The sequence below is a fragment of the Callithrix jacchus genome, chromosome 3 (assembly GCF_049354715.1).
Source record: "Callithrix jacchus isolate 240 chromosome 3, calJac240_pri, whole genome shotgun sequence".
In the NCBI taxonomy this organism is placed as follows: Eukaryota; Metazoa; Chordata; class Mammalia; order Primates; family Cebidae; genus Callithrix; species Callithrix jacchus.
Window position 1 is genome coordinate 40537369 of NC_133504.1, and position 26370 is coordinate 40563738.

The 26370-nt window shown below is 39.6% G+C and overlaps 1 protein-coding gene across 1 annotated transcript in view; it reads left to right on the plus strand.

Annotated features, from left to right (window-relative positions):
- The first annotated feature begins 411 nt into the window (after nt 1-411).
- CTSO (cathepsin O) overlaps nt 412-26370 on the plus strand; it is a 31120-nt gene continuing 5161 nt past the window's right edge. The window contains exons 1-6 of the mRNA XM_008992551.4: nt 412-592; nt 11812-11920; nt 12512-12651; nt 15616-15783; nt 17584-17705; nt 25628-25791. Of these exons, the coding sequence (XP_008990799.4) occupies nt 467-592; nt 11812-11920; nt 12512-12651; nt 15616-15783; nt 17584-17705; nt 25628-25791 (829 nt within the window). The 5' untranslated portion in view covers nt 412-466. The remainder of the gene's footprint in view (nt 593-11811; nt 11921-12511; nt 12652-15615; nt 15784-17583; nt 17706-25627; nt 25792-26370) is intronic.

Here is a 26370-nt window from a genome sequence, read left to right on the forward strand (position 1 = left end):
GGGCAATATGGTAAGATCCCATCTCTACTAAAAATACAAAAATAGCCTGGCGTGATGGCATGTGCCTGTAGTTCCAGCTATTCTAGAGGCTGAGGCAGGATGATCACTTGAACCTGGGAGGTCGAGGCTGCAGTGAGCCCTGATCTCACCACACACAAAAAAAAGAATGCCTCTCAGGGTTCTTTTTTCTAATAGACAGAGAGAGGTGAAACCTCGAAAGCAAGTGCCTGACTCTTCCAAAAACAAGGAAAAAAAATCCAAAACACTAGCCCCAGAGAGAAGTTTCATAGTCTCCAGCTGACCGGATTTTCAGGCACAGAGCACCTGGGACCTAACACAGGGGTCAATCCCCGCATCCTGCACTCCACGCGACAGCTTCTTCCGCCCATCGAGTCCGGGAGGGGAGGAGCCGAGGAACCGAAAGAGAAAACAGGCCGCCCGGGTGGCGGAGGAGCCTGGCGCCGCGATGGAGCTGCGGGCGTTGCCGTGGCTGCTGGGGCTGCTGTGCTGGGGCGGCGGCAACGCGGACTCCCACGCCCCCTTCACCCGGACCTTGCCGCGGAGCCGCCAGCGAGAGGCCGCCGCCTTGCGGGTACCGAGCGCGCGCCTTCCGGGTCTGTCCCGCTCCCCCATTTCCTGTCCCGGGTCTGGGCTGCGGAAGAGGGGCCCGGAGAGCTGCCCCTGCTGGTGGGCACCCCAGATACGTCTGGGGCCCTGAGCTGCGGGTGCAAAAGCCAGCTTCTGTCTCCCCTCTCCTTGTGCCACTGTGTCGCTCCCCCATGCCTTTGCTAACCAAAAGATTAGATTTTCCAGAAAAGATGTGTCGCTATGGATTTGGGGGACGCACCCAAAGACATCAGTAGATACGTCCAAAGTGTTTTTGATGGGAAGAAGGGCCCTTTTTTTAGCAATCCCCTCTATCGTCGCCACTAACTTCCAAAGCTCTTTTTCACATTTATGAGAACCAGGAACAGGGAGCAGCGTGTTGGTGGAGGAAACCTGTCGTTTTTCTTCCCGAGGAGGGCGCCAGTGATCAGAAGTTAGAGACAAAGAGCCTGCCTTTAGCCCGCTTACAGAATCCTGATGGTTAATGATTCTCCTTAAACTAACGCGTCGCCTTAAAAGTTCTTCCTGCCTTGGAGACTGAGTTGGAGAAAAGAGAAACATTTAATTTCCTTTTCATAGCATTATGAAAAAGTCCTTATAATAAATGCTTAGATTTGAGTCTAGCATGAAAGCTCTGTAAGAGACCAGTTTGCTGAGCACAAAACCAAGGAAACGGCAAGGAATGCAGATTTAGTGTTTGCCTCGTTGTGTCCTAGATATCTGATACTGTTTAACACATTTTTTAAATTCATGAAAAATGTCATGATCATGATTTAATTTATTAGAAAAGAAAATTCATTCATTCTGAATCAAACGTGAGTCTGAGTTCAGTAATATTACCCAAGGAAGTGTATCTTTTCCCCTGGTGTTTGTTGGAATTTCTCACAGGATTTTATAGCTATGCTCTTTTCTCTTCCCCTTTCTCTACTGGAAAGCTCCAATGTGTAGGAAGGCCAGCTTTTCCTGATTCTGTCTGCTAACAGCGTTTTGTCCAAACAGAGATGTGTACAGTTATCTCCAGTTTATTATTCTGGAGTTCAGTTCTAGCTTTCAAAACCGAAAGTCCTCTTACACTCTTTGAAGTACAAAATTCTGGCCTGTACTCTACCCCTCGCCTGAACTTAGTTTCATTTTTCTGGTAAACCAAACCCCTTAGGGGAAAAGTCAGTCTCACCTTTATTGGAAACATATTCATTGGCTAAATAAATAAACACAGTCAGGCCCCTAAAAAAAAAAAATCCTATTTCAGGACAAAGCTCAAAGGGCCAGACTTATAAATATATTTTTAACGTTTATTTAGATAATTTATAAATATGTATGTGTATATATATACAATTTATATAGTGACTCATATTGGTCCTGTGAAGAGGCCATATCCAGAAGATGAATATCTAGAAAATATAACTTTTCTCAGGAGAAATACAAAGATCCAGGTTGAACAGTGGAAGATTGGAAGTGGAGGAGGATAGAATTATGAAGACTGTTAGTACATTTCAAAAACCTTGGGTTAAGAAAGACCTAAAAAGTTGTGAAAGCAATTGCTGCCAGTAGGAGTTTTCTTCATGAGGTGGATACCCACAAAGGTTTGAGGCTTCAAAGCACAGTTGCTGGAAACTGAACACCTCTTGGTGCTTAGCTGGACGTTATCCAAGAATGCTTTAAAACCGATTTTCTACCTTAGTGGTCCCCAATATTTTTGGCACCAGGGACCCCTTTCATGGAAGATGATTTTTCCATGGGCAATTGGGTGCGGGAGGAGTGGGGAGATGGATGGGTTTGGAATGGACTCTTCCACCTCAGATCATTAGACAATAGTTAGATTAGTTAGCTGGAGATTGCAGTTTGTACTAGGGATAAGAGCTGGACACAGGGAAGGGTGGAAAGGGCCTTGGCTCCTTGATAACCATGAAACTTCTTGTTGAAATCAAGTGAATTCATTGGTGAATTGATGATTCAGGGGTTTACAGCTAAATATCCAGTTAAGTTCCTGATTAATTAGTAATGTCTTTCATGGTCATGGGTTTAGATAATGGCGAAGGTTTTTCAAATTTGTTTTAATCTTAGCCTTAGATAGTTTTGTATGCTCCCCCGGAATGTACCTTAAATGAAAGTTAGGATAGCCCTATGACTTTCCCACAAACTATTATATTATTGTTCAGTGAAAACTAGACTCCTCTATGGTTTATTATGGGATGTCTCACAAGATATCTGACGGGATGGCTTATGTCTGCTCCTTCACTCCTTTGGAAACTTCCAGTGCTCAGGAAGCTCTTAACTATTGAATTCAGCCTACTCTCCTTTGTGCCAAAACCTAGATATGGCTTCTTCTTTACTGATGCTCATTATTTTACCACAGAACATTTGGTATTCTTATCCTTTTGGGCATGGACCAATATTGGATCCAATAAAAGTTGTTTGATACCGTCACTTTAGAATAATACCTATGCCAAAGCACATGTGATTTATTGATTTATTTTTTTTTCGGAGGCTCGTTTTGTCACTAGGCTGGAGTGCAGTGGCGCAATCTTGGCTCACTGCAACCTCCACCTCCCGGGTTCAAGCGATGTTCCTGCCTCACCCTCCCAAGGAGCTGGGACTACAGATATGCACCACCACACCCAGCTAATTTTTGTACTTTTAGTAGAGATGGGATTTCACCATGTTGGCCAGGAAGGTCTCGATCTCTTGACCTTGTGATCCTCCCATCTGGGCCTCCCAAAGTGCTGGGATTACAGGCATGAGCCACCGTACTCGGCCGCACATGTGATTTTACATAAAATTTCAGAAGCTTTACCTTAAGAGCAGTTGCCATAATAACACAGGTTATATTATTATAAGATTATTTATGTATTTAGAAATATTTATTTATGTACAAATAAATAACTATAGTATTTTTATAACAAATGATCCTAACTAATGGGCCACTTATGTATACTTGCCATAATCAGCCCCTTGAAATCTGGAATTAGGTCCTCCAAATAGACTTTCTCCAAGAAAGCTTTAAAACCCCCTCCTCTTCCCCTTTTCCTTCTCGTCCCTTCCCCTTTTCTTTCCTTCCTTCCTTCCTTCCTTCCTTCCTTCCTTCCTTCCTTCCTTCCTTCCTTCCTTCCTTCTTGCTTGCTTGCTTCTTGACAGAGTCTCCCTCTATCGCCCAGGCTGGAGTGCAGTGGCGCAGTATCAACTCACTGCAACCTCTGCCTCCCGGGTTCAAGCAATTCTCCTGCCTCAGCCTCCTGAGAAGCTGGGACTACAGGCGTGCACCACCTCACCCTGCTAAGTTTTGTATTTTTAGTAGAGTCAGTTTCACCATGTTGGCCAGGATGGTCTCAGTCTCATGATCTGCCTGCTTCGGCCTCCCAAAGTGCTGGGATTTCAGGCATGAGCCACCACACTCAGCCTAAAACCTATTTTAAACCTCAGTGGTCCCCAGACTTTTTTGTACCTGGGATTGGTTTCATGGAAGACAATTTTTCCACAGACTGAGATGTGGGGTGGGGTAGGGAGGATGCAGATGATTTCAGGATGAAGCTGTTCCATCCCAGATCATCAAGCATTAGATTCACATAAGGACTGTGCAACCTAGAACCCTCTCATGCACAGTTCACAGTAGGGTGTGTGCTCCTATGATAATCTAATGCTGCTACTGATCTGATAGCAGGTGGTGCTCAGGTGATAATGCTCGCTTACGGCCCCTCACCACTTGCTCTGCAGCCTGGTCCTTAACAGGCCACAGACCAGTACTGGTCCATAGCCCAGTGGTTTGGTACACCTCTTCTACCTTGTATAAAAATAAAGACATGAATTTGATGTTAGATAATGTCATTCAGCAGACTTTTTCTGTTGATTCTGACTTAAAGCATGCATTGACTAAATGGAAATATAAACTTAAAATCATAGATCATAATTTATTCAGTCATTCATTCATTCATCTTCCCATACATTCATACAATACTTTATTTAATTTCTACTGTGTCTAAGGAACTGGTCTGGGTTTTCTGAGGGATACAGTGGAGAATAAGAAAAGTGCTGTGCTCTAAGACATTTACTCAAAAAATGAATATTCTTATGTTTAAAGATTGTATTATTATCCATTTTCCTGTAAACAAAAAGAAGAATGTAAAGACTTACACACTAGAGAAACAGATTCTCCCAAGTAGACATTCACAAAGGAATGTATTTTTAATTTAATCTTTTTGTGTACATGCTCACACACATACTCCACATTTCTTATCATACATAGTAAACATTTATCTGCATTATGTTTACACAGATTTCAGTACACTGTATATAAAATATTTTGTCTAAGAAACTTTTCAAAAGTAGGAATTTATAAAAGTGTATCCTATAAAAAGCTGTTACTGTTCTAATCCAGGGCTTCTTAACAGTGGCACTGTTGATGTTTGAGAATGGATAGTGATTTGTTTGTGAGGGGGCCTTCCTCTTCATTGAAGGGCATGCATGGGCTCTATGCACTAGATGCCAGTGGCATCCCACCAGTATGACAATCCCCAGTGTGACAAATGACAGACAAAATTATCCTCAGTTGAATCACTAATCTAATGTTTACAGCTCCCAAGTCTTGCAAGAAATTCTCAGCAATGCTCTAATACGGTTATAGAAATATTTTATCATTTTTGCTCATCCTCAGGTTCACTGCAATTTCCAGAAATGAAAGCACTCCCAAGGAGAACATTTTAAATCTATGTGTACAATTTATGATTTATCCTATGAAACTTCAAAATCTGCAAATGAAAGTTGTTAGAAGTCTGAGTAATGGAACTGCAAGACAATCAATTAGTTTAAAGTGCTGAAGAGAAAGTGATCTTACAAAGTACCTTAGGCTTCTCTCGTAATTTCGATATAAAACTTATCCCATGGATACATGGGACTCATTGTAAGGGAATACACACATCATTGCATGTATTGATACGTACAAATAAATCATCATTAGTGGAAGGAAACTTAGATATCAATGGGGAAGAAAATAAATGTTCACTGGCTTTTCAGCTGCTAAAACAGATGTGAAATCCCTTAAAGTTTGTATCCCTTCTGTGGATTTCTTACAGGCTAAATAACTATACCCCTCCGCCAAATACTAGTTGTGTGACCTTCAGCAAATCATGTATCTGTTTCTCAATTTTATTCATCTGTGAAGAGGGTGTAATGTTAGCAATTACCTTTATACAGGCCTAAGTTAATTCATATAAAGCACTTAGAATGAATACTTGCATTCAATTTAACAACCCCTTCAAACCTTTGTATTTAGGGTACTCAATGGCTAAGAACTTTCTTTGTAGAGAAGCGAAAACTCAACAGTTTGCTCTTAAAGGATTTGCTTACTGCTTTAGAAAGAGGTGAGTACATGAAAGAATAAAATACATTATTTCATTTATTCTTAATCAGTGGCAGTCGGTGAGAAAGCTCACAGATTTTTCTCCTCAAGGAGTTAGATTAAGGAAATACCTGAGAACCCCTCAAGCTGCCCTCCATGGGTTTCTACACTTAGATCATTTTGAGCAGGACCATTTCCTCTTAACTTACCCTAACGAGAGCATTGTCTTAAGACTGCAGCTGGAAAGGTAAGAGGGTAAAGATGCCGGAGATAGCTGGACGGGCTAAGAAAAAAGTTGATTTCTGAGGAATTATAAGACTGCAGCCTAATCTCCTCATGAAACTGGGTCAAGTCTCTTGTCAAATAGAGTTACCTTGTTTTATGATTAGACTGAAACCATCCTGTTTCTTGTTCGGCCTTCCTAGGATGTTTCATGACTTCTCTGCAGTTCTTATCAACTTCCTTTAGAGTAGTTATGAAGTATCCTGACTAGGCCAACAGGCAGGAAATTAGAACATGGAAGACACGGCTTAGAAACATGTTACATTTGAGTCACAGTTCAAATATGTGATCAACCTCCAGCACACGTGTGCACACACACACTAAGGCAGCTTTAAGAGATTCTACCTCTTAGAAGGATGGCTGCTAGAAGTCACAATAAGTAGGGACAGAGTCTCACAGGGACAGGGTCCTAGGTATAATGTTGAGAGATTATACCTATAATAAAGAGAGATTTAGGGTGCACAAGATCTACTAATGCCCAGGGGACATGTTTTTCCTAGTTTTAAAATCAGGATAACTTCCTCAAGCTCTTAGGTTCTGAGTTACCCTTCTGTGCAGGAATCTGGCATCTCCCTTTGTAACTCATTCAATTAAACACATTTAACTCAAAAAAAAAAAAAAAATAGGTGGGCCGGGCACGGTGGCTAATGCCTGTAATCCCAGCACTTTGGGAGGCTAAGGCAGGTGGATCATGAGGTCAAGAGATCAAGACCATCCTGGCCAACATGGTGAAACCCCATCTCTACTAAAAATACAAAAATTAGCTGGATGTGGTGGTGCACACCTGTAGTCCCAGCTACTTGGGAGGCTGAGGCAGGAGAATCACTTGAACCCAGAAGGCAGAGGTTGTGGTGAGCCGAGATCATGCCACTGCACTCCAGTCTGGCCACAGAAGGCGACTCTGTTTAAAAAAAAAAAAAAAATAGGTGAAGGTAGTTATTTTTCACCAAATCTGTTCAAAGGATGTTCTGATTTTCAGCTCTAATTTTTCCCATGTAAGATCCAATTTTTAAACTTCTGCACTTTTCAAAAGTATTAATTAGAAGTTTCCTATATGTTCATCAAAACTTCACATCTTTCCTCTCATAAATGAAGTTAAAGTTCAGCTTTTTCTTTAATATTTTATATGGCCCTAGAGATGGCTACTCTAAATTTGCTCACTGTCATGTCCCCTGTTGCCCTCTGGTAAGAACATATGCTCACTGATCCTTTACCTACCAGAGGTCGTTGATGTAATGAGCAGCAAGGGCCCCATACAGACTCCCAGTTTGTGATTCTCCTAGAAGTCTTTAACAGCCAGAATCAAGGGACACCAGAAAAGTCACTTTAAGAATTGATAATTCAAGAAATGAAATACAGGGCTTTATAAATTTTAAATGAAGAGAAACCCATGTTAGGTGAACTTGATAAATATATAGCAAATAAGAGAATAGATAAGAGAACAAATATTCTTGGATATACTGACAGTATTATTTTACCATGAAAGCCACTGATTGTTTTCAATGGACAATTGAAACTCATTTCTAATGACACGAAAAATACTTGCTCCAACTGAATCTGAAAGTATGATCTTTGAATGCCATTTCTATAATCCAAATATTCTATGTTTAAAGGGAAAGGAAGCTATAGGATGAGAGTGTTTTAACTGAGCATTTATTTTGCCAGTCCTTGTAATATGTATTTTCCAGTTATTATTTTATTTAATCCTTACATTCTGCCAGATAAGTATTACTCTACTTGTTGATGGAAATAAAGCTCAGAGAGGTTGAGAATATAGCCAAAAATTGCACAGCAATGGTAAGACATTTTAGATTGTTGCAAAGTTAAAAAGAGATTAGAGAAATTCATCTGTTTAGTGTGTGTAGATGTTTGTGTGTGTGTGCATGGGTAAAATAATTATCCTGTGTTCAGAAGCCTCCTGGGAAGTACTTTTAAGGTTATTAATGGTTTTGCAAAATCAAAGCAAGTGGGTAGGTATTAGTGGTATGGAGAGGACAAAGCAGAGCACTTAGTGGTTTAGAGTATTTTGCTCTTGGAAAAAAGTCAACAATCTGTATGTTCTCACTCATAGGTGGGTGTTGAACAGTGAGAACACATGGACACAGGGAGGGGAGAATCACACACTGGGGTCTGTTGGGGGGAAATAGGAGAGGGGCAGCAGGGAGTGGGGAGTTGGGGAGAGATAGCGTGGGGGGAAATGCCAGATACAGGTGATGGGGAGGAAGGCAGCAAATCACACTGCCATGTATGTGCCTATGCAACAGTCTTGCATGTCCTTCACGTGTACCCCAAAACCTAAAATGCAATTAAAAAAAAGATTGAGTGGCCCCGACATGACATATGGAGAGCTGTGAAATGACAGGAGTCATTGCACCAGAATAGCAGATGGAATTCTCTTCCAAGTTGGCTCCTGGTTGAACAAGTGGAAGAAAGCAACATTTTCAAAAGCCCGGTGGATACTGGTGCTGCTGACATAAATCAAACAACAGTATATCAAGTGGTAACAAATAGAAAATATATGTGGAGATATTTGTCTTTTCAAACACATGGCACAAGACCAAAACCAAGTAACTGTTACTGGAATCATCATTGAAAATTAGGGACATAAATATTTCAAATAAATAAATAATACATTCATTTTTTTTTCATTATTAAACTGGTGTTTTTATAACTACTTCACAACCAGAACACCTAAACTCTGGATGCTGAAATGACACTCATAAGGCAACACAAAAATTAAGAGAAGGACATGGGAACTCCCTGACAATGACGTACAAGTTTGTTTCATCTGGCATTTGCCAACTTGAGTTCTCATGGAATTAGATTAAGTAAATATCTGAGAACTCCTCAGGCTGTTCTCCATGGGTTTCTACTGTTAGATTGTTTTGAACATGACATCTTTCCTCTTAACTCACTCTAACTAGAACATCGTCTAAGATTATTGTTACTCACAGCTGGAAAGGTTAAGAGGGTCAAGATGCCTGAGACATGCGGTTTTTCTCATAGATGTCACAAACGATCTATGAGAATTAATTTGCATTAGCTCTCCAACTAAATAGAATGTGTGTCTCAACTGCTGCCTCCCCTCCCAGACACACATGTGTAGAACCCACACATAACACACAATGCTTAGGGCTATAGAATTGCCTACATGCATGAGTCTAAAATACATTCCTAGAATTAGATTTTCTTAGTTAAACAATTTTGTCGTTTTAAAAATCTTGAAAGGGTATAACAGTTTATACCTCTTGTACGTGTGTGTATGTGCGTGTGTGTGTTTGCTTGTGCATATGTGTATGTGCGTGTGTGTGTGGTATATTCCTGTTTTGTTCTGTTCATATGATGTATAAAAATGATGACTGATTTTGAAAATATAAACCAACCTAGCATTTCTGAATAAACTTTACTTGGTCACAATGTATTGTGCTTTACATATATTGTTAGATTTGATTTGCTATTTTGTTAAGGATTTTGCGTCTTCAGCGTATTTATGAGGGATATCTGTATGTAGCTCTATTTTATTTAGATATATATTTCTGGTTTAGAATCAGGATAACACTGGTCTTATTGAAGTTGCAGTGTGTTCTATTCTTGATTTTCTCAAAGGATGATATTGATATTACTTCATTCTTCATTGTATAAAGTTTACCAAAAAGCAATCTGAAGTTTTCTTTGTGAATCAGTTTTCACTTACAAATTTAATGCTTTTAGTTGATAAAAGGCTGCTCAGGTTTTCTGTTTCTTCTTCCAGCTTTGGCAATCTGTGCCTTTCCAAAAGTTTGTCCATTTTGTACAGTTTGCCAAGTTATTGTCATAAAGTTGTCAAAATATTATTCTTCTAATCCCTGAAGCATCTGTAATCATGACTCTTCTTTCATTCCTAATATTGGTAAATTGGTCATTCATGACTTCTTGTTCTTTTTTTTTTTTTAGCCAATCAGGAGCAATTCCTTTGAGCGAACAGAAAGAGGGCCAGGTAGAGCTGTCTGATTGCAGTGTAACTCTGACCCAGAAAGAAGGAAAAAGGAAAAGAAGGTTGGGGAAGTCTCACAGTCTAAGGAAAGTTTGAAAAGTTTGAAGGTTTAGCAAAGTCATCAGGGAGTTATTAATCAAAAACCAACTGGCAGAAGAGACCCATTTGTGCCCCAAGTAGCGAGTCTTAGCGATCAGTCATGAGCTAGGTGCAGCCCGCAGGAACTGTGGCTTCCCTTGGTGTGATCATGGAGATTCAACTAGCAGCAACTAAGCTCCCTATAGAAAGAAGGCTGGAGGCACATTCTTACAGCTGCCGTATTCTCTCCTGTGCGTTCTTAACATCCTACATTCTCAGTGCCTTCCTGACTACTCCAGCTCATGAAGATGGCCAGGCAGTACTTACTGATTGAATGAATCCACTGCATTCCTTAGCAGTTAATAGTCTCTGGCTTACATTTGTCATTTGCCGTAGAAAGAATTACCTTGTATTCTAGTTCTGTTTTTATGTTTATATATCCAGGTCATACTGAAAGCCCTGCTTCATCAGGATTATTTTTGACTACCTCAGAAACTTTATTAATTTGTTGGTTAGCAGTGTTCCTAGGTATGCGCAAAAGGGAAATAAAAATAAGATTATGGTAACTTCCAGCAATAATTTACTTAAAAATAAACAGCTTAAAGTTATTAAGGGCATGACATGAAAAATGTCACCTATCTATTTATTCAACAACGAATACTTATTGAGGATCTGTTGTGTGCCAGGCATATGCTCAGTGAGGGCATCATGGTAATGAATAAGACCTGTAAGCCAGTTGCCATTTTGCTTATAGGTTTTTAAGACAGACACACAATAAACACGTAAGTACATAAGCAAATATGTAGAAGCATTAGGGTTGGAAATGTACCAAATGATAGCCCCCTGAAATTTTATTTATTCTGCGTAATTGGTTGGTATCAGGAAATTGAAGCATGCTCATATACAAGATAAGCTTAAGATAAATTATCACAAAATTCTAAGTTGAGAAATCAATAAATAATGGTCACATTTTCCTTCCAGATAGAGAAACCAGGCTGTCTTAGAACGTTGCCAGAATTGCATCTGTCACAGAGCTTTGCATCGTACATGAGATAGAGATATCTCTAAAGCTTTAATAGAATCAGATTGATTTATTAATTTATTTACTCAGTCTGTTTTTCACGTTTCATTACTTAGTTCCTGGAAACACAAAGGTGAAGAAGACATATTCCGTCTTCATAATTGTTTAACCACGAGTGAATCTAGTACCTCGTGTTTATTTGCAGTATATTACCCTTTTCCAACTATGTCAGTTCTTTAACAGCTTTATATACAATGCCAGCAACAAGCCTGGTGATGGGGAATTATAAACGAATAAACTACACTTTTCTCAGCCTCAAAATCTGTCTGAAATTAGGTAACAGTTCTAACAGAAAATGTTTATGAATCTCCTGTGGATATCTTATACAACTTTACATTGAAGTCTGAAGAAAATCAAGCTTTCAGTTTATAATTGAAAAATGTCTCCACGTTAGTTATACACAGTTTACTTTGGAAAACAGATATAGTAGATATGAAATAGTTTTTGTTTTTCTTTTAGGAAAGTCTTAATAGACATCGATACTTGAATTCTTTATTTCCCAGTGAAAACTCGACCGCCTTCTATGGAATAAATCAGTTTTCTTATTTGTTTCCTGAAGAGTTTAAAGGTATGGTCCAATGGTGCTATTGGGTGATTTCCTGATTTTGACTTGCTTGTTTAACTTTTGATAAATATTTAATTATAAATCTAATAAATTGAGTAATAGTTAACATTTATGAACTATTTACCTACTACGTGTCAGGCATGTACTATGTGCTCACATAAAAAAATAAATTCACGGACACTCTCTTCTAATTATTGCTTAAGAAACATATTATAATCGTGAACATTTCCATTTAGCTATAAAGGACAACTGTCTAATCACTTCTGCAGTTTTCTAGTGCTGTTTCTGTTCAGGACACACATGGTTCCATGGGTTATAATAGAACCAATGACATCATTTATACTCATTTTTATTAATGACCTGGTTCTATCAAACAAGTCATTTTATGTATCAGCTCCAGCCTTATTGTAGGAATTCTCTTTTGTAGTCATCAATGAATGCATTTTATGTTATACAAAAGCACAAAGGCAAATCTAAAACGGCAGGTCTAGTAGGCTACCATTTCCTCTCAAAAAGTTTCTCCCGAGGAATCCCAAGAGTCCCCCTCCCCATAATATAATAATGGTTGTCTTTTCATTTTATGTTTCTACTCAGCCATTTATTTAAGAAGCAAACCTTCCAAGTATCCCAGATACTCAGCAGAAGTACATATGTCCATCCCCAATGTGTCTTTGCCATTAAGATTTGACTGGAGGGACAAGCATGTTGTGACACAAGTGAGAAACCAGCAGATGGTAAGTTTAATCCCTTTTCTTTTTAAGTCATCTAAGCATTGAAAGGCACCTCTGAGATCAAACTTGTAATGGAACCCATAATTTCTCCAGAAAAATCACACCTTGGTCATCCAAAAATGACAATGAAAGGAGAATCTCTGGAGGAATGGGAGGCAAATGTCAAAGCCCTGACTTTTATTCCTGAAGATAAACCTTCCTTGCTGTATTCTCTTACTAACTGCCATTGCCACCAACACACTCACTCAGGGATACTTCCCAGTAGCTGAATCACAGATGCCAAGCTCTCTGTACAGTAGCAGATAGAAGGCTGAAGAAGGGAAACATGAGCACTAAAGGCTTAAATGGTTCAAGGAAAAAAAGTGAAAAAGTAAAACTAAAATGGATAAATTTACCAACAGTGTGGCCAGATCTTCTGGGTTCTCAAGTCTGATCTTGCAAGCTCTGTCAGAAAACCTGCCCCAACTTCACAGGATGGTATATCTTTTAATCTGTAGGCCTTAAAACTATAGTCAGTAGTCAATTCAGCTATAACGTGACACATTCATTCCAGAAAATCACTGCCTATGCAGAATTGAGCAGTAACATGACAGGGATTATGGGAGAAATAAGTTTAGGTCACGTTATCTAGGAACTTAGTCAATGACATACTTTTTAAAAGACAGAAAACTAATAAAGACAGTAGAACAGTTTTACACGTGTATACTGATTAAGAAATATGTAAGTACTGCAATAAATATAGCAATTTACTTTGAAAAAGGGCTCAAAATGTGCTGAGGACATGGAAGTTGGAAGGACTGCAGCTTGTGAGTGATTTTGGAGTGATCAAAGGAGGGATCTTTAGAATAGAAAGGACAGTGGTAAGAACAGGTGTGGAGGCGTATGGCCTAAAATGCATGTAGTGAATCCACCTAGCTGGCAGATGTTTGAGGGGTGTGTGCATGCTGTGCTGACACCCCCTACCTGTCTGCACCCTCCAGTGTCAGCATAGGGAATGCCTGCCGACTAGAGAAAATCAAACTCCTAACCAGAGTTGGCTAGTCTCAATTTGTCTGCAGTGGAAATCTCAACAGGTCATTCAGCCTTCCCTTGTGTGCAAAGTGTTTTGGTCCTGGAAGTTTCTTAGTCAATGGCTAGTTAGAATGATTTTTGCTTCTCAGATTCTGTATTTATTTTTGTGCATTAAGTTTTACCACCAAATCATTGATTTATTACTGAATTTATAATAATGTGAATTAGCCACAAATCCAATCCTGCCAAAAATTATCCACCGTGTATTAAAGAGGGGACTTTTAAAAATATATATATTATATATTTTTATTATTATTATTATTATTCTTTAAGTTCCGGGGTACATGCACAGAATGTGCAGGTTTGTTATATGGTTACACACGTCCCACAGTGGTTTGCCGCATCCATCCCCCTGTCATCTACATTAGGTATTCTCATAACGTTATCCCTCCCCAATCCTCCTGCTATCCCTCTCCTAGGCCCACCCCCCCGACTAAAAAGGGAATTTTAATTAGGCATCTTTAACTAAAGGAATATATGAGAGTTTTGTTGTTTTTTTTTTATGCAGAAACTGCCCTTGTGGCTTGACTAAAGCTGGCTATAGGGGTGGTGTCAGCCACCTGTATTCAGTTTGGAGACCCTGCTATAGTAGGGTATTAGTAAAACTCTTAGTGAGTGTTTTTATTACGCCATAGGCACTAGGGATATAGATAGACCTTTAAAAGAGTACTTAAAGCCATTAAGTTGCCCAAAACTTAGCTCTGCAAAGATACCCAGTTGTCCTTATTCCTTTTTTGGTCTAACTCTGCCACACATGGCCCTCTGGTTAAGTCAGTTTCATCCAATCTCAAATCCTCCCGTCCTCTGCCTTTTCTGTGGATCCTTCTTTTTTTTATGTGATCTTGTGATCCCTAATTTCATTTCCTCTGTCTCTTCTCTTTCTTTCAGGACTAGTCCTTTTATTCTTTTGTTCTAGTTTGTCAAGTAAAAGCAAGTTCATAGATCCACGGTCAGCATGATTGGCAGCCAATACTGGAGTCACGACTAATACGGGTTTATGTCCTTAGGACATTTCATGTGCAGCTACTATAAGCATACTTAATAGGTACATGTGGCATCTTTATAGCCTAAAAAGTAATTCATTAATCTCTTATCTCCATCAAATAATGAGCACAAATTACATGTTTCCCCTCCCCACCCTTAGGCTGGAAGTAATATATGACCATTGAAGCAGAGTGTCTTAAGAAAAGCAAAGGGGGCCGGGCATGGTGGCTCACGCCTGTAATCCCAGCACTTTGGGAGGCCGAGGTGGGTGGATCACAAGGTCAAGAGATTGAGACCATCCTGGTCAACATGGTGAAACCCCGTCTCTACTAAAAATACAAAAAATTATCTGGGCATGGTGGCGCGTGCCTGTAATCCCAGCTACTCAGGAGGCTGAGGCAGGAGAATTGCTTGAACCCAGGAGGCAGAGGTTGCAGTGAGCCGAGATCGCGCCATTGCACTCCAGCCTGGGTAACAAGAGCGAAACTCCATCTCAAAAAAAAAGCAAAGGGGATTGAAGGATGGGGTGGGAGTCAGCACATGCTCTCCAGCAGAAAAACCCCTTACAAGGAGAAGTCACATATTCACCGAACTGAATCGTCTTTTAAAAGAGCATCAGTTAGTCCAAGTATTTCCTCAGTCTCTGAATACGCACTTGTATCTTGCATTGCCAAATTTAGAATAGTAATAATGCTAACAATATGGACTAATAATTAATTAAATGATGCTCAGAAGAGACTTTTGGTTTTCTTTTTTTTTGCTTTAAAAATCTGGAGGATAGGCATATATATTTTGTAGGTTTCCAGATTCTGGAAATCTTAGTTGATTTGATAACTTGTTATGTTGAGATACGTTGGTAAGTTGATTTAAACCCTGTATATACTACCCCTTCCTTGTTCTATTTTTAAACAGTGTGGAGGATGCTGGGCCTTCAGCGTGGTGGGGGCAGTGGAATCTGCATGTGCGATAAAAGGAAAGCCGCTGGAAGACCTAAGTGTACAGCAGGTCATTGACTGTTCGTATAATAACTATGGCTGCAATGGAGGCTCTACTCTCAATGCTTTGAACTGGTTAAACAAGGTGACTAGTCTCTCAGCCTTTTAAACTCTGTTTTTCCTTTTTTGCTTGTTTACTGTGTAACAATTTGCTCACATATATTAAATAATGTTTCCACATCAGAAATGTAGATGATCAAAGCTTGAAGTAATCAGAATATTTAAAAATGAATCACTTCCAGATGAATCGGTTGTCAAGGAACCAAAAGGGGAGAAATCTGAAGTCTGTCTCCAGAGAAATATTTATATTTGTTTCTTAACTTTTAAAATATGTAAATGCTCTTTTGCATATCTGAATATCTCATAATGCCTCAGAAATATGAAAATATATGATTTTTTTTATTTTCATAGAATTTCTGAATGTTAAGGTTAAAAGGGGCATTAGAAACCAATTTTGCAGCTTTTTTTATTTTTTGAGATGGAGTCTCACTCTGTCGCCCAGGCTGGAGTACAGTGGTGCTATCTCGGCTCACTGTAACCTCCACCTCCTAGGTTCAAGTGATTCTCCTGCTTCACACCCAGCTAGTACATATATATATATATATATATATATATATGTATGTATTTAGTACAGATGGGGTTTCACCATATTGACCAGGCTGCTCCTGAACTCCTGACCTTGTGATCTGCCTACCTCACCCTCCCAAAGTGCTGTGGATTACACCATACCCAGCCTGTAGCTCTCTTTATAGATGAAGAAATGAGGCCAGGGAGGTGAGATCAGGTTTCCAAGTCAGTTGCACCTTCATTCCCCAGCCTCCTACAGTAGGGCTTTGCTCAATATACCACGGTGTCCCTCAGTGTTCCTAGGACTTACCCTGACAGTGTCCCAGATCCAAAATCAACTGCATGAAATTTGCCAGTGAGGGTGCTATTAGATTCTGTAAAATGTCATCAAGCCAGAGTTTCCCAAACCTGAATCTCTTCCATTATCCATTGATTGCATTTTTAGTTACATATTCCAGGAGCTACACACTATAGACAACAATGGATTGTGAGTCTCCTCCCTTTTATTAGCCTAGAATTCAAAAATGGAGGATTCTGTACAGACAACTATAAAGTATTTGACACATGCTATATGAATGGCATGAAAGTGAAGTGATAGAAACAATGCTTAGCTCGACCATTGCCTGTGTATAAACCACTGGATGGGGTCTGGTTGACAGAAGCAGAATCCCTGGGAGGAAAGTGAGCTGCCCTATTTCATCATCAGGAGAACGATGATAGGACTGATATCAGATCCATGGGGGCGGGTGTCTACAAAAGGATGCTATAAGATAAAGAGAAGTAGGGGAAAAGGAAAGATATTGAATCTAAATGTCTAGGATATCCAGAACAAGCACCTAAAGATTTAGTTTATAATATTAAAAATCCAAAGTATAGTCTTGGGCACAATGCCTAACGCCTGTAATCCCAGTATTTTGGGAGGCCGAGACAGGTAGATTTCTTGAGTCCAGGAGTTTAAGGCCCCCCGGGCAACATAGTGAGACCACCGTCTTTACAAAAAATACTAAAAATCAGTCTGGCATGGTGGCACATACCTGTAATCACAGATACTGGGGAGATGGAGATGGGAAGATCACTGGAGCCCAGGAGGTGGAGATTGCAGTGAACCAAGATACAGCCATTGCACTCCAGCCTTAGTAACAGAACAAGACTCTGTCTCGAAAGAAAAAACAAATAGAAACAGAAAAAGAAAAGAATGCAAAGTATATACACATGATGAAGGTGTGTGAAATTGACCTGTTTTGACACAGTGAAGTAAGTTCTATTTGATTTATAAAACAATTGACAGTAAACATTTTTGGTGATTTTTTTTTTTTAGATGCAAGTAAAACTGGTGAAGGATTCAGAATATCCTTTTAAAGCACAAAATGGTCTGTGCCATTACTTTTCTGGTTCACATTCTGGATTTTCAATCAAAGGTTATTCTGCATATGACTTCAGGTAAAGATCATATTGTATTATGCTTTTCTTTATATATTTTAGATTATGGCCTACTGACTATTTAGTTAATAATTTGATTGAAGGCATCACTGCATACTCTTATTCATTGTAAAACCTACTTTTATCTAGAGAAACTAGCAATTACAATGGAATGTTGTAAATGTTGTTTCTTAATTATAATCTACTTACTTTTCCAAGTGTCATTATAATAGAAATAACAAATTTAAATTCTGTTTAAGGTATAATGTATATGTGTATTTATTTGTTATATTTTATTTATTACACTTATAAATTATAATTAGTGCATAATTACTATTAATATATACCACCTTCATCTTATCTAATTTAGGTGTTATAATACTATTAGCATATTTCAATCTTAACAGCGGGTCTATCCAGAATTGCTTTGTATAGACTCTGCAGCCAATATCAAGCAGGCTACATATCAGGAAGCATATTTTGAATACCCTCTATGTTCTTTGCATTTTTGAAGACATCAGCCGTTTGAAAACTATAACACAAAACTCCAGATTAGAAACAAGAGAGAAGCGTATACTACCGAGGATAAATTATGTGGCACACACTAGAAGCATGATGGGAATGCAGGAGCAGATAAAGACAGGCTGAGGAAAAGGACTTGTGTTGGAATTGAAGAGCAGGGTAACTTTGGATAGTTTCAGGGGAAACAATCATTAAACATGCTTTCAAAATACGTGAAAAGCACAAAGCTGGCTGGGGAATCATCATGACCATTCAATAGAGTGCAAAATAAGTGTTCATGGGTGAAAAGGACAAACAGAGGCCCAACCGACTCCTAGCTTCATTAAGAAAACATTTGATGGGAACTTTGCAGTCTTTTGAAACAGAGGAACTAAATTAAACTTGGATAAGGTAACAGAATGCCCTATGAATTACTGGTCCTGAATATAAAAGAATCCCAGGCGGGTGGATCACAAAGTCAAGAGATCAAAACCATCCTGGTCAACATGGTGAAACCCTGTCTCTACTAAAAATACAAAAAATTAGCTGGGCATGGTGGCGTGTGCCTGTAATCCCAGCTACTCAGGAGGCTGAGGCAGGGGAATTGCCTGAACCCAGGAAGCGGATGTTGTGGTGAGCCGAGATTGCGCCATTGCACTCCAGCCTGGGTAAACGAGAGCGAAACTCCGTCTCAAAAAAAAAGAATCCCTTGATCCAGATGGTATCTACCTATGGGATATGAAAGAAGTCAAGAGTCATATTGCCTCCTTGAACAAAATGTACCTGTTTAAATGAGCCTAAGTGTGCCAGAGAACTGGCAGGTTGTCAACACAGCTCTGGTCTGCACCAAGGGTCCTCAGGGTGACCCTAGGAACCATATACCAGACAGCCTTAATTCCACAGCTGGGAGGCTACATAGGATTTATAAGAAAATGTGCAGGGTCACTGAGCACCTTGGTCAACATCTCCTTTGGGGGTAAACATAATGTGCTTTCTAAAATGAGAAAGTATGCTCTATAAACTGTGAGTTCCTTGAGAGTATAAAGGAAGGATGTGTACAAGAAATACGTAGATTTTGAAAATATCATTAAAAGGGATTAAGGGAATCCCATTTCATGGTAGGAAATTGAAAAACAAATTAAGAAGACACAAAAGAATAATAGGCATTAGTCTGAATTAAGGGAAACAGAATGTAGGAGTTATGGGCAGAGGTCCCAATCAAACTCTCTTGTTTATATTGAAGATTACCTCTAACGGTACATTGCTAAGCTGACAACATTTGACTGCAAGAAGATCTTTCTTTGATTCATTTATTCATTCAAAATATATACTGACTTTTTTTTTAAGTTCTGGGGATTTGGCATAAAACAAAATAGACAAAAACCTTGCCCTCATTAGTGATTGAGACAGACAATCAACAACAAATAAATAAAAATATGTATGACACTTTAGCTTTGATAATTTCCAAAGAGAACAAAAGAAAACAGTGTGAAGGAGAGGAAAGACCCGGTAATAGGAGGAGTATACAATTTGAGAAAGAGTGGCCAGGTAAGGCCTCCCTCACTGAAAACATTGAGTTCAAGTGAAGACTTGAGGAAGTGTGTGGACTTAACCATGCATCTGAGGGAACAATGTTCCCAGCAGAGAGACTTTAAATGCAAAGATAGTGAGGCAGAAACATGTCTGGCATGTTAGAACAATGATGGCGCCACTGTGGCTGTAGTGTGGAGAAGAAAGACAAGACTAGTAGAAGATGAGCTCATACTGTCCCTGTATTAGTCTGTTTTCATGCTGCTGATAAAGACATACCCAAGACTGGGAAGAAGAAGAGGTTTAATTGGACTTATAGTTCCACATGGCTGGGGAGGCCTGAGAATCATGGTGGGAGGCAAAAGGCACTTCTTACTTGGTGGCATCAGGAGAAAATGAGGGAGAAGCTAAAGCTGAATCCCCTGATAAATCAGATCTTGTGAGACTTACTATCATAGCACAGGAAAGACTGGCTCCCATGATTTATTACCTCCGCCTGGGTCCCTCCCACAACATGTGGGAATTCTGGGAGATATATTTGAAGTTGAGACTTGGGAGGGGGCACAGCCAAACCTACCATTCCATCCCTGGTCCCTCCAAATCTCATGTCCTCACATTTCAGAACCAATCATGCCTTCCCAATAGTCCCCCAAAGTTTTAACTCATTTCAGCATTAACCCAAAAATCCACAATCCAAAGTCTTCTCTGAGACAAGCCAAGTCCCTTCTGCTTATGAGCCTGTAAAATCAAAAGCAAGCTCATTACTTCCTAGATACAAAGGGAGTACAGGTATTGGGTAAATACAGCCATTCCAAATGGGAGAAATCGGCTGAAGCAAAGGAGTTACAGGGCCCATGCAACTCCAAAATCCAGCAGGGCAGTCAAATTTTAAAACTCCAAAAGGATCTCCTTTGACTCCAGATCTCACATCCAGGTCATGCTGCTGCAAGAGGTGAGTTCCCATGGTCTTGGGCCGCTCTACCTCTGTCCTTTGCAGAGTACAGCCTCCCTCCTGGCTGCTTTCATGATCTGGCATTAAGTGTCTGTGGCTTTTCCAGGCACATGGTGCAAGCTGTCAGTGGATCTACCATTCTGGGGTGTGGAGGACAGTGGCCCTCTTCTCACAGCTCCTCTAGGCAGTGACCCGGTAGGCACTCTGTGTCGGGGTTCTGACCTCACATTTTTCTTCTGTACTGCACTAGCAGAGGTTCTCCATGAGGGCCCCACCCCTGTAGCAAACTTTTGCCTGGATATCCAGGCATTTCCATTTATCTTATGAAACCTAGGTAGAGGTTCCCAAACTTTAGTCCTTAACTTCTGTGCACCCACAAGCTCAACTCCACATGGAAGTTGCCAAGGCCACAGCCTGAGCTCTGTATTGGCCCCTTTCAGCCATGTCTGGAGCATATGGGACAAAGGGCACTAAGTCCCTAGGCTGCACACAGCACAGGGACCCTGGGCCTGGCCTATGAAACCACTTTTTCCTCCTGAGCCTCTGGGCCTGTGATGGGAGGGACTGCTGTGAAGGTGTCTGACATAACCCGGGGACATTTTCCCCATGGTCTTGGGGGTTAACATTTGGCTCCTTGCTACTTAGGCAAATTTCTGCAGCAGGCTCAAATTTGTCCTCAAAAAATTTGTTTTTCTTTTCTATTGCATCATCAGGATGCAAGTTTTCTGAACTTTTATACTCTGTTTCTCTTTTAAAATGGAATGCTTTTACCAGCACCCAAGTCACCTTTTGAATGCTTTGCTGCTTAGAAATGTCCTCTGCCAGATACCCTAAATAATCTCTCTCAAGTTCAAAGTTCCATCGATCTCTAGGGCAGTACAAAATGCCACCAGTCTCTGCTAAAACACAAGAGTCATCTTTGCTCCCGTCCCACAAATTCCTCATCTCCATCCGAAACCACCTCAGCCTGGACTTTATTGTTCATATCACTATCAGTATTTTGGGCAAAGCCATTCAACAAGTCTCTAGGAGGTTTCAAACTTTCCCACATTTTCCTATCTTCTTCTGAGCCCTGGAAACTGTTCCAGCCTCTGCCTGTTACACAGTTCCAAAGTCACTTCCACATTTTCAGATATCTTCTCAGCAACACCCCGCTCTACTAGTACCAAATTGACTAGTATTAGTCAATTTTCATGCTGCTAATAAAGACATACCCAAGACTGGGAAGAAAAAGAGGTTTCATTGGACTTATAGTGCCACATGGCTAGTAAGGCCTCAGCATAATGATGCAAGGCAAAAGGCATTTCTTATATGGCAGCGGCAGGAGAAACTGAGGAAGAAGCAAAAGGGGAAACCCCTGATAAAACTATAGCTCTCATGAGACTTATTCACTATCATGAGACTGGCATGGCAGAGACTGGCCCCCATAATTCAATTACCACCGCCCCCCGCGCCCCACAGTTTCCTCCCACCACACATGGGAATTCTGGGAGATTCAATTTGAGACTTGGATGGGGACATAGCCAAACCATATCAGTCCCCGAGCCATAGCCTCAGAGCAGAGTATTAGAAGAATGGCCTTGGAGTTGAGAGACTAGGGGTAAATATAGATTAATACTTCTCACAGAGTGAAGAACCCTACACAGTTTTTTATTGGAGAGGAGATAAGAGAGAAGGGAGTCTAGGAGGATTCCAGGCCTTTTGATCTGAATAACTGAAAAATAGAATCACCATTAATTAAACATGAAAGTCTAAGACAGGAACAGATTTAGAAGGAAATAGCAAGAATTAAGTTGGAACATATAGGAAGTGATCCCAGGAAAGACTGGTAGTGGGGCAGGGAAATGAGAGAACTGGAGCAGCAGGGTTTCTTGATTAAGCCAATTATTGCTGTGGCTAACCTTGTGCTTAGTCCTCCTAGGGAACTCTTGGTGGCCAGGGATGAATGTGCACTTCAGTGCTATTCCACCCAAGTTGATGATTGTTGTCTTCCCTGATTCATTAGTTGAGGGTGCAGCTGGGTATAGAGATGGGGACAGGGCTTGCTTTCCTGGTTCTATGAGGGAAAGTCCTCAGGGAAAGAGTTGCAGGATCTCATTGTTGCAAGTTGGGTGAGTGTGCATTGCAGTGGTGACAGAGGATGTGGGAGGGTCTTCCAAAGCATTTGCTATAACTGGGCACAAGACCTGGTCCTTTGTACTTCAATAATATTATTTCCATGTAAGGGGGATGCCTGAGACTCAGGGAGAGCCATACAGCTAGTAAACGGTGAAGTCAGATCAGATCTCATATCTGTTGAACTCCAAAGCTTGTGCTTTTCACTTTTACTCCTAACACTATTGGTAAGTTCATGAGGTCTTAGGTTTCCAGCCAAGTACTCCTTAATACATTGTACAGAACCTGAAAATACCTAAGAAAGGGAAAATCCTCTAAAGCATATAAACATAACCTAATTTTAAAGCAAAATGACCATTCCCACCCAGGGTTCTTCATGAATTTTTGTTTATCAGGCCCCAGAAATTTCAGAACTCAAACTGGAGTGTGAGAATGACTATGTAAATAGACAAAAAGGGTAGGAACCTATTACATATAACAATAGTCAGAAAAATTCAGACACAGTATAACACATTGAATTCTAGGGAAGATGAGATGGATATAAATGCACATCTTCAAGTGTCAGTAACAGATCAGACTTGCCTTAATCAGTGCATCTTGATGACAATAAAATTTAGGAAAATTCTTCAAAGACTGTAGGTTTTGGGAATTATTAATCTGTGAAATGAATAGTAAGCTTATGGAATCAATGTTTGATAATATAACCCTTAACAATATACATGTTGATAATAGTTCTATATTTGGGCTAATAGTTGAAATTAAAATGCTGTCTGTAGTATATTTGAACTCCCTAAAAGCTGACATCTTTCTTAAAGACAAATGATAGCAATGCCACTCAATTCTGCTTATGAATGAGGCTTGTCATTTCTGTTTCTTACTTCTAATTTTGATACTTTTTCTTCAGCTCTGGCTCAAATCAGGGATTATTACTAAATTTTTTTTTTTTTTGATTCTGCAGTGTTAGTTACTCTTTGCATTCTAAAAATAGGGGAGGGACAGCAGAGGGTGGGGAGTTGGGGAACGATAGCATGGGGGCAAATGCCAGATATAGGTGATGGGGAGTAAGGCAGCAAATCACACTGCCATGTGTGTACCTATGCAACAATCTTGCATGTCCTTCACATGTACCCCAAAACCTAAAATGCAACAACAACAACAAGAATTTCTTCTTCTTGATCTTTCTGCTTTCCTCCTGGTTTCACTGTAACTGGATCTTTGATGGGATGCACTTCCAGTAATCCTTTTGTTATCTTAAAATGGTAGAGACAGCTGTGTTCCCGTTGCTACAGAGATTATTATATATATCTTACTTAACTCACGAAAGAGTCAAAGAATTTTGATACAATAAGATATACTTTATACACTAAATCCTATGGGGAACAAAATTATTTATTAGATGAGTTAGAAGTTAGGGAAATAAATGACCTATTGTAAACTTGGAGTATAACTTATTTCTGTGCTGGGTATGCTACATAATTTATGTTTTGCAAAATTATGTCCCATAATTTTATCCTAGTATGATAAAATTATATCCATATGATTCCGCATGGTAGGTTGAATGGCTGCAGTACATAGTTGGAATTTGAACCCAGGTGTGGGATAATTAAAAATCTATAACCTATCCTGATGCCTTTTAAAAATTTTATAATTTGACCTGTCTAATCTTAGTTAATATGAACAGTTTTACAGTAGCAAAAATTAGAAATATCTACTTATAAATCTCAAAGAGCAGATATTCATGTTAATATGTAACATGAATAAATGTATAAAATCAATATGTAGTTTCTATTTCAATAAATTACATTATTATGCATTCAACTTTTTCCTCCTCCGTGGACAAAATATTCCCTCTCTAGAAACTGGTCTCCAGCTGGTCATCATGAAAGATTATTTACTCTTTCAAGCCACTAATTCACTGCTGGTTGACTACAGCAGTAAACTACCAAATGCTATCTTAATGGCTTGAACTATTAGGAACTTGGTTTCAGTATCCTTCACCCCCAAAGCTGATCTTTGAAAAATGTAAATAATGATTTTATCACTTACTTGTAAGATCAGTGAAGGACAAATGTTGTGTAATAATGAGACTTTCTGTCCATGTGTGAAAGCAATAACCTGTGTATTTCGCAACCTTTACAGCTAACACCTAGTTGTCCTGGCATCTTAACATTTCTTCTCTTTTTAAAATATTTTGCTTAACATGTTTTCTATTGTAGAGTTATATTAGCCACTTTTGAATAGCCCTTCCCTATAATTTCTATATTTGACAATCACTAACGTAAGTTAGTCTCTTGATTCTCACGGTGTGGCAGAGACGGCAAGATGTCGCCAAATATCCAGTCTTTCCACTTCCCTTACTGAAAGAAGCCCTATCTCTTAACTACTTCCCAGCCAGCTACAGAACTCATTCCCCATCTTCCTTTAAGCTAGACTTAGTCATTTGACTGAGTTCTGGCCAGTGAGATCCATGAAGATATATGTGGAAGTGTTGTGTGTTATTTCTGGGAGTCTTCTCAACAGAGATGTAACACTTCTCCTGTCTATTTCATGCTGTCTTAAATATGTGTTAAATGGCTGGAGTCCCAGCAGCCATCTTGGACCAGGAATGGACCTTGAAAATGGAAACCTTTGTATAGCAGCACAATGATAGAGAAAGAGCTTGGGTTCCTGACATCCTGAAACCCTATCGCAGTCCTAGACTGCCAGTCTCTCCAACTTAGCTTCCATTGTTTAGGTCCTTTGTAACTGCAACCAAACCTACTCAGTCATACACAGATTATATAGATCATTTTTATTTTTACCTTAAAAACTAAATTTTCTAACCAAATATTTCCTTTTTTCATAGTAATCAAGAAGATGAAATGGCAAAAGCCCTTCTTACCTTTGGCCCTTTGGTAGTCATAGTAGATGCAGTGAGCTGGCAAGATTACTTGGGAGGCATTATACAGCATCACTGCTCTAGTGGAGAAGCAAATCATGCAGTTCTCGTAACTGGATTTGATAAAACAGGTAAGTGCTGATAACACTCAGTTGATTGCTTTCCAGCTTGGAGGCTGATTGCAAAATGATCACCTTCCTGTAGAATGTTGAAAATCGGTTCTGCTATGGCTAAGTCCTTATAAGACCTTCACAACTTCTCAACAATCTTAAAAGTATAAATGTCTTGTCAGATTTTACCTATCAGTTTTGGGGTAGATATCTTGTTAAAATGATGATAATTTTGTCATTATAAAACGGTGTGTGGAATATTTAGAATAATTGTTGGAAAAAGGTAAATGCATATTATTTTATCATAGGTACCTAACAATTCTTTTTTCCTTTTTCTGATTCCTTGGAAATGAATGTTTCTTTTCATTTTATGCAGTCGCTGCATTGAGGGAAATGAATTCAAACATCTATTTCTACTGATTGGCGTGTGTCCCTAAGTACTGCTTTGGTTTATTTAGTTAAAATAAAGTAGGTTAGGCTGGGCACGTAATCCCAGCATTGGAAGGCCAAGACCTGCGCATCACTTGAGGTCAGGAGTTCAGGACTAGCCTGGAGAACATGATGAAACTCCATCTCTAGTAGAAATACAAAAAATTAGCC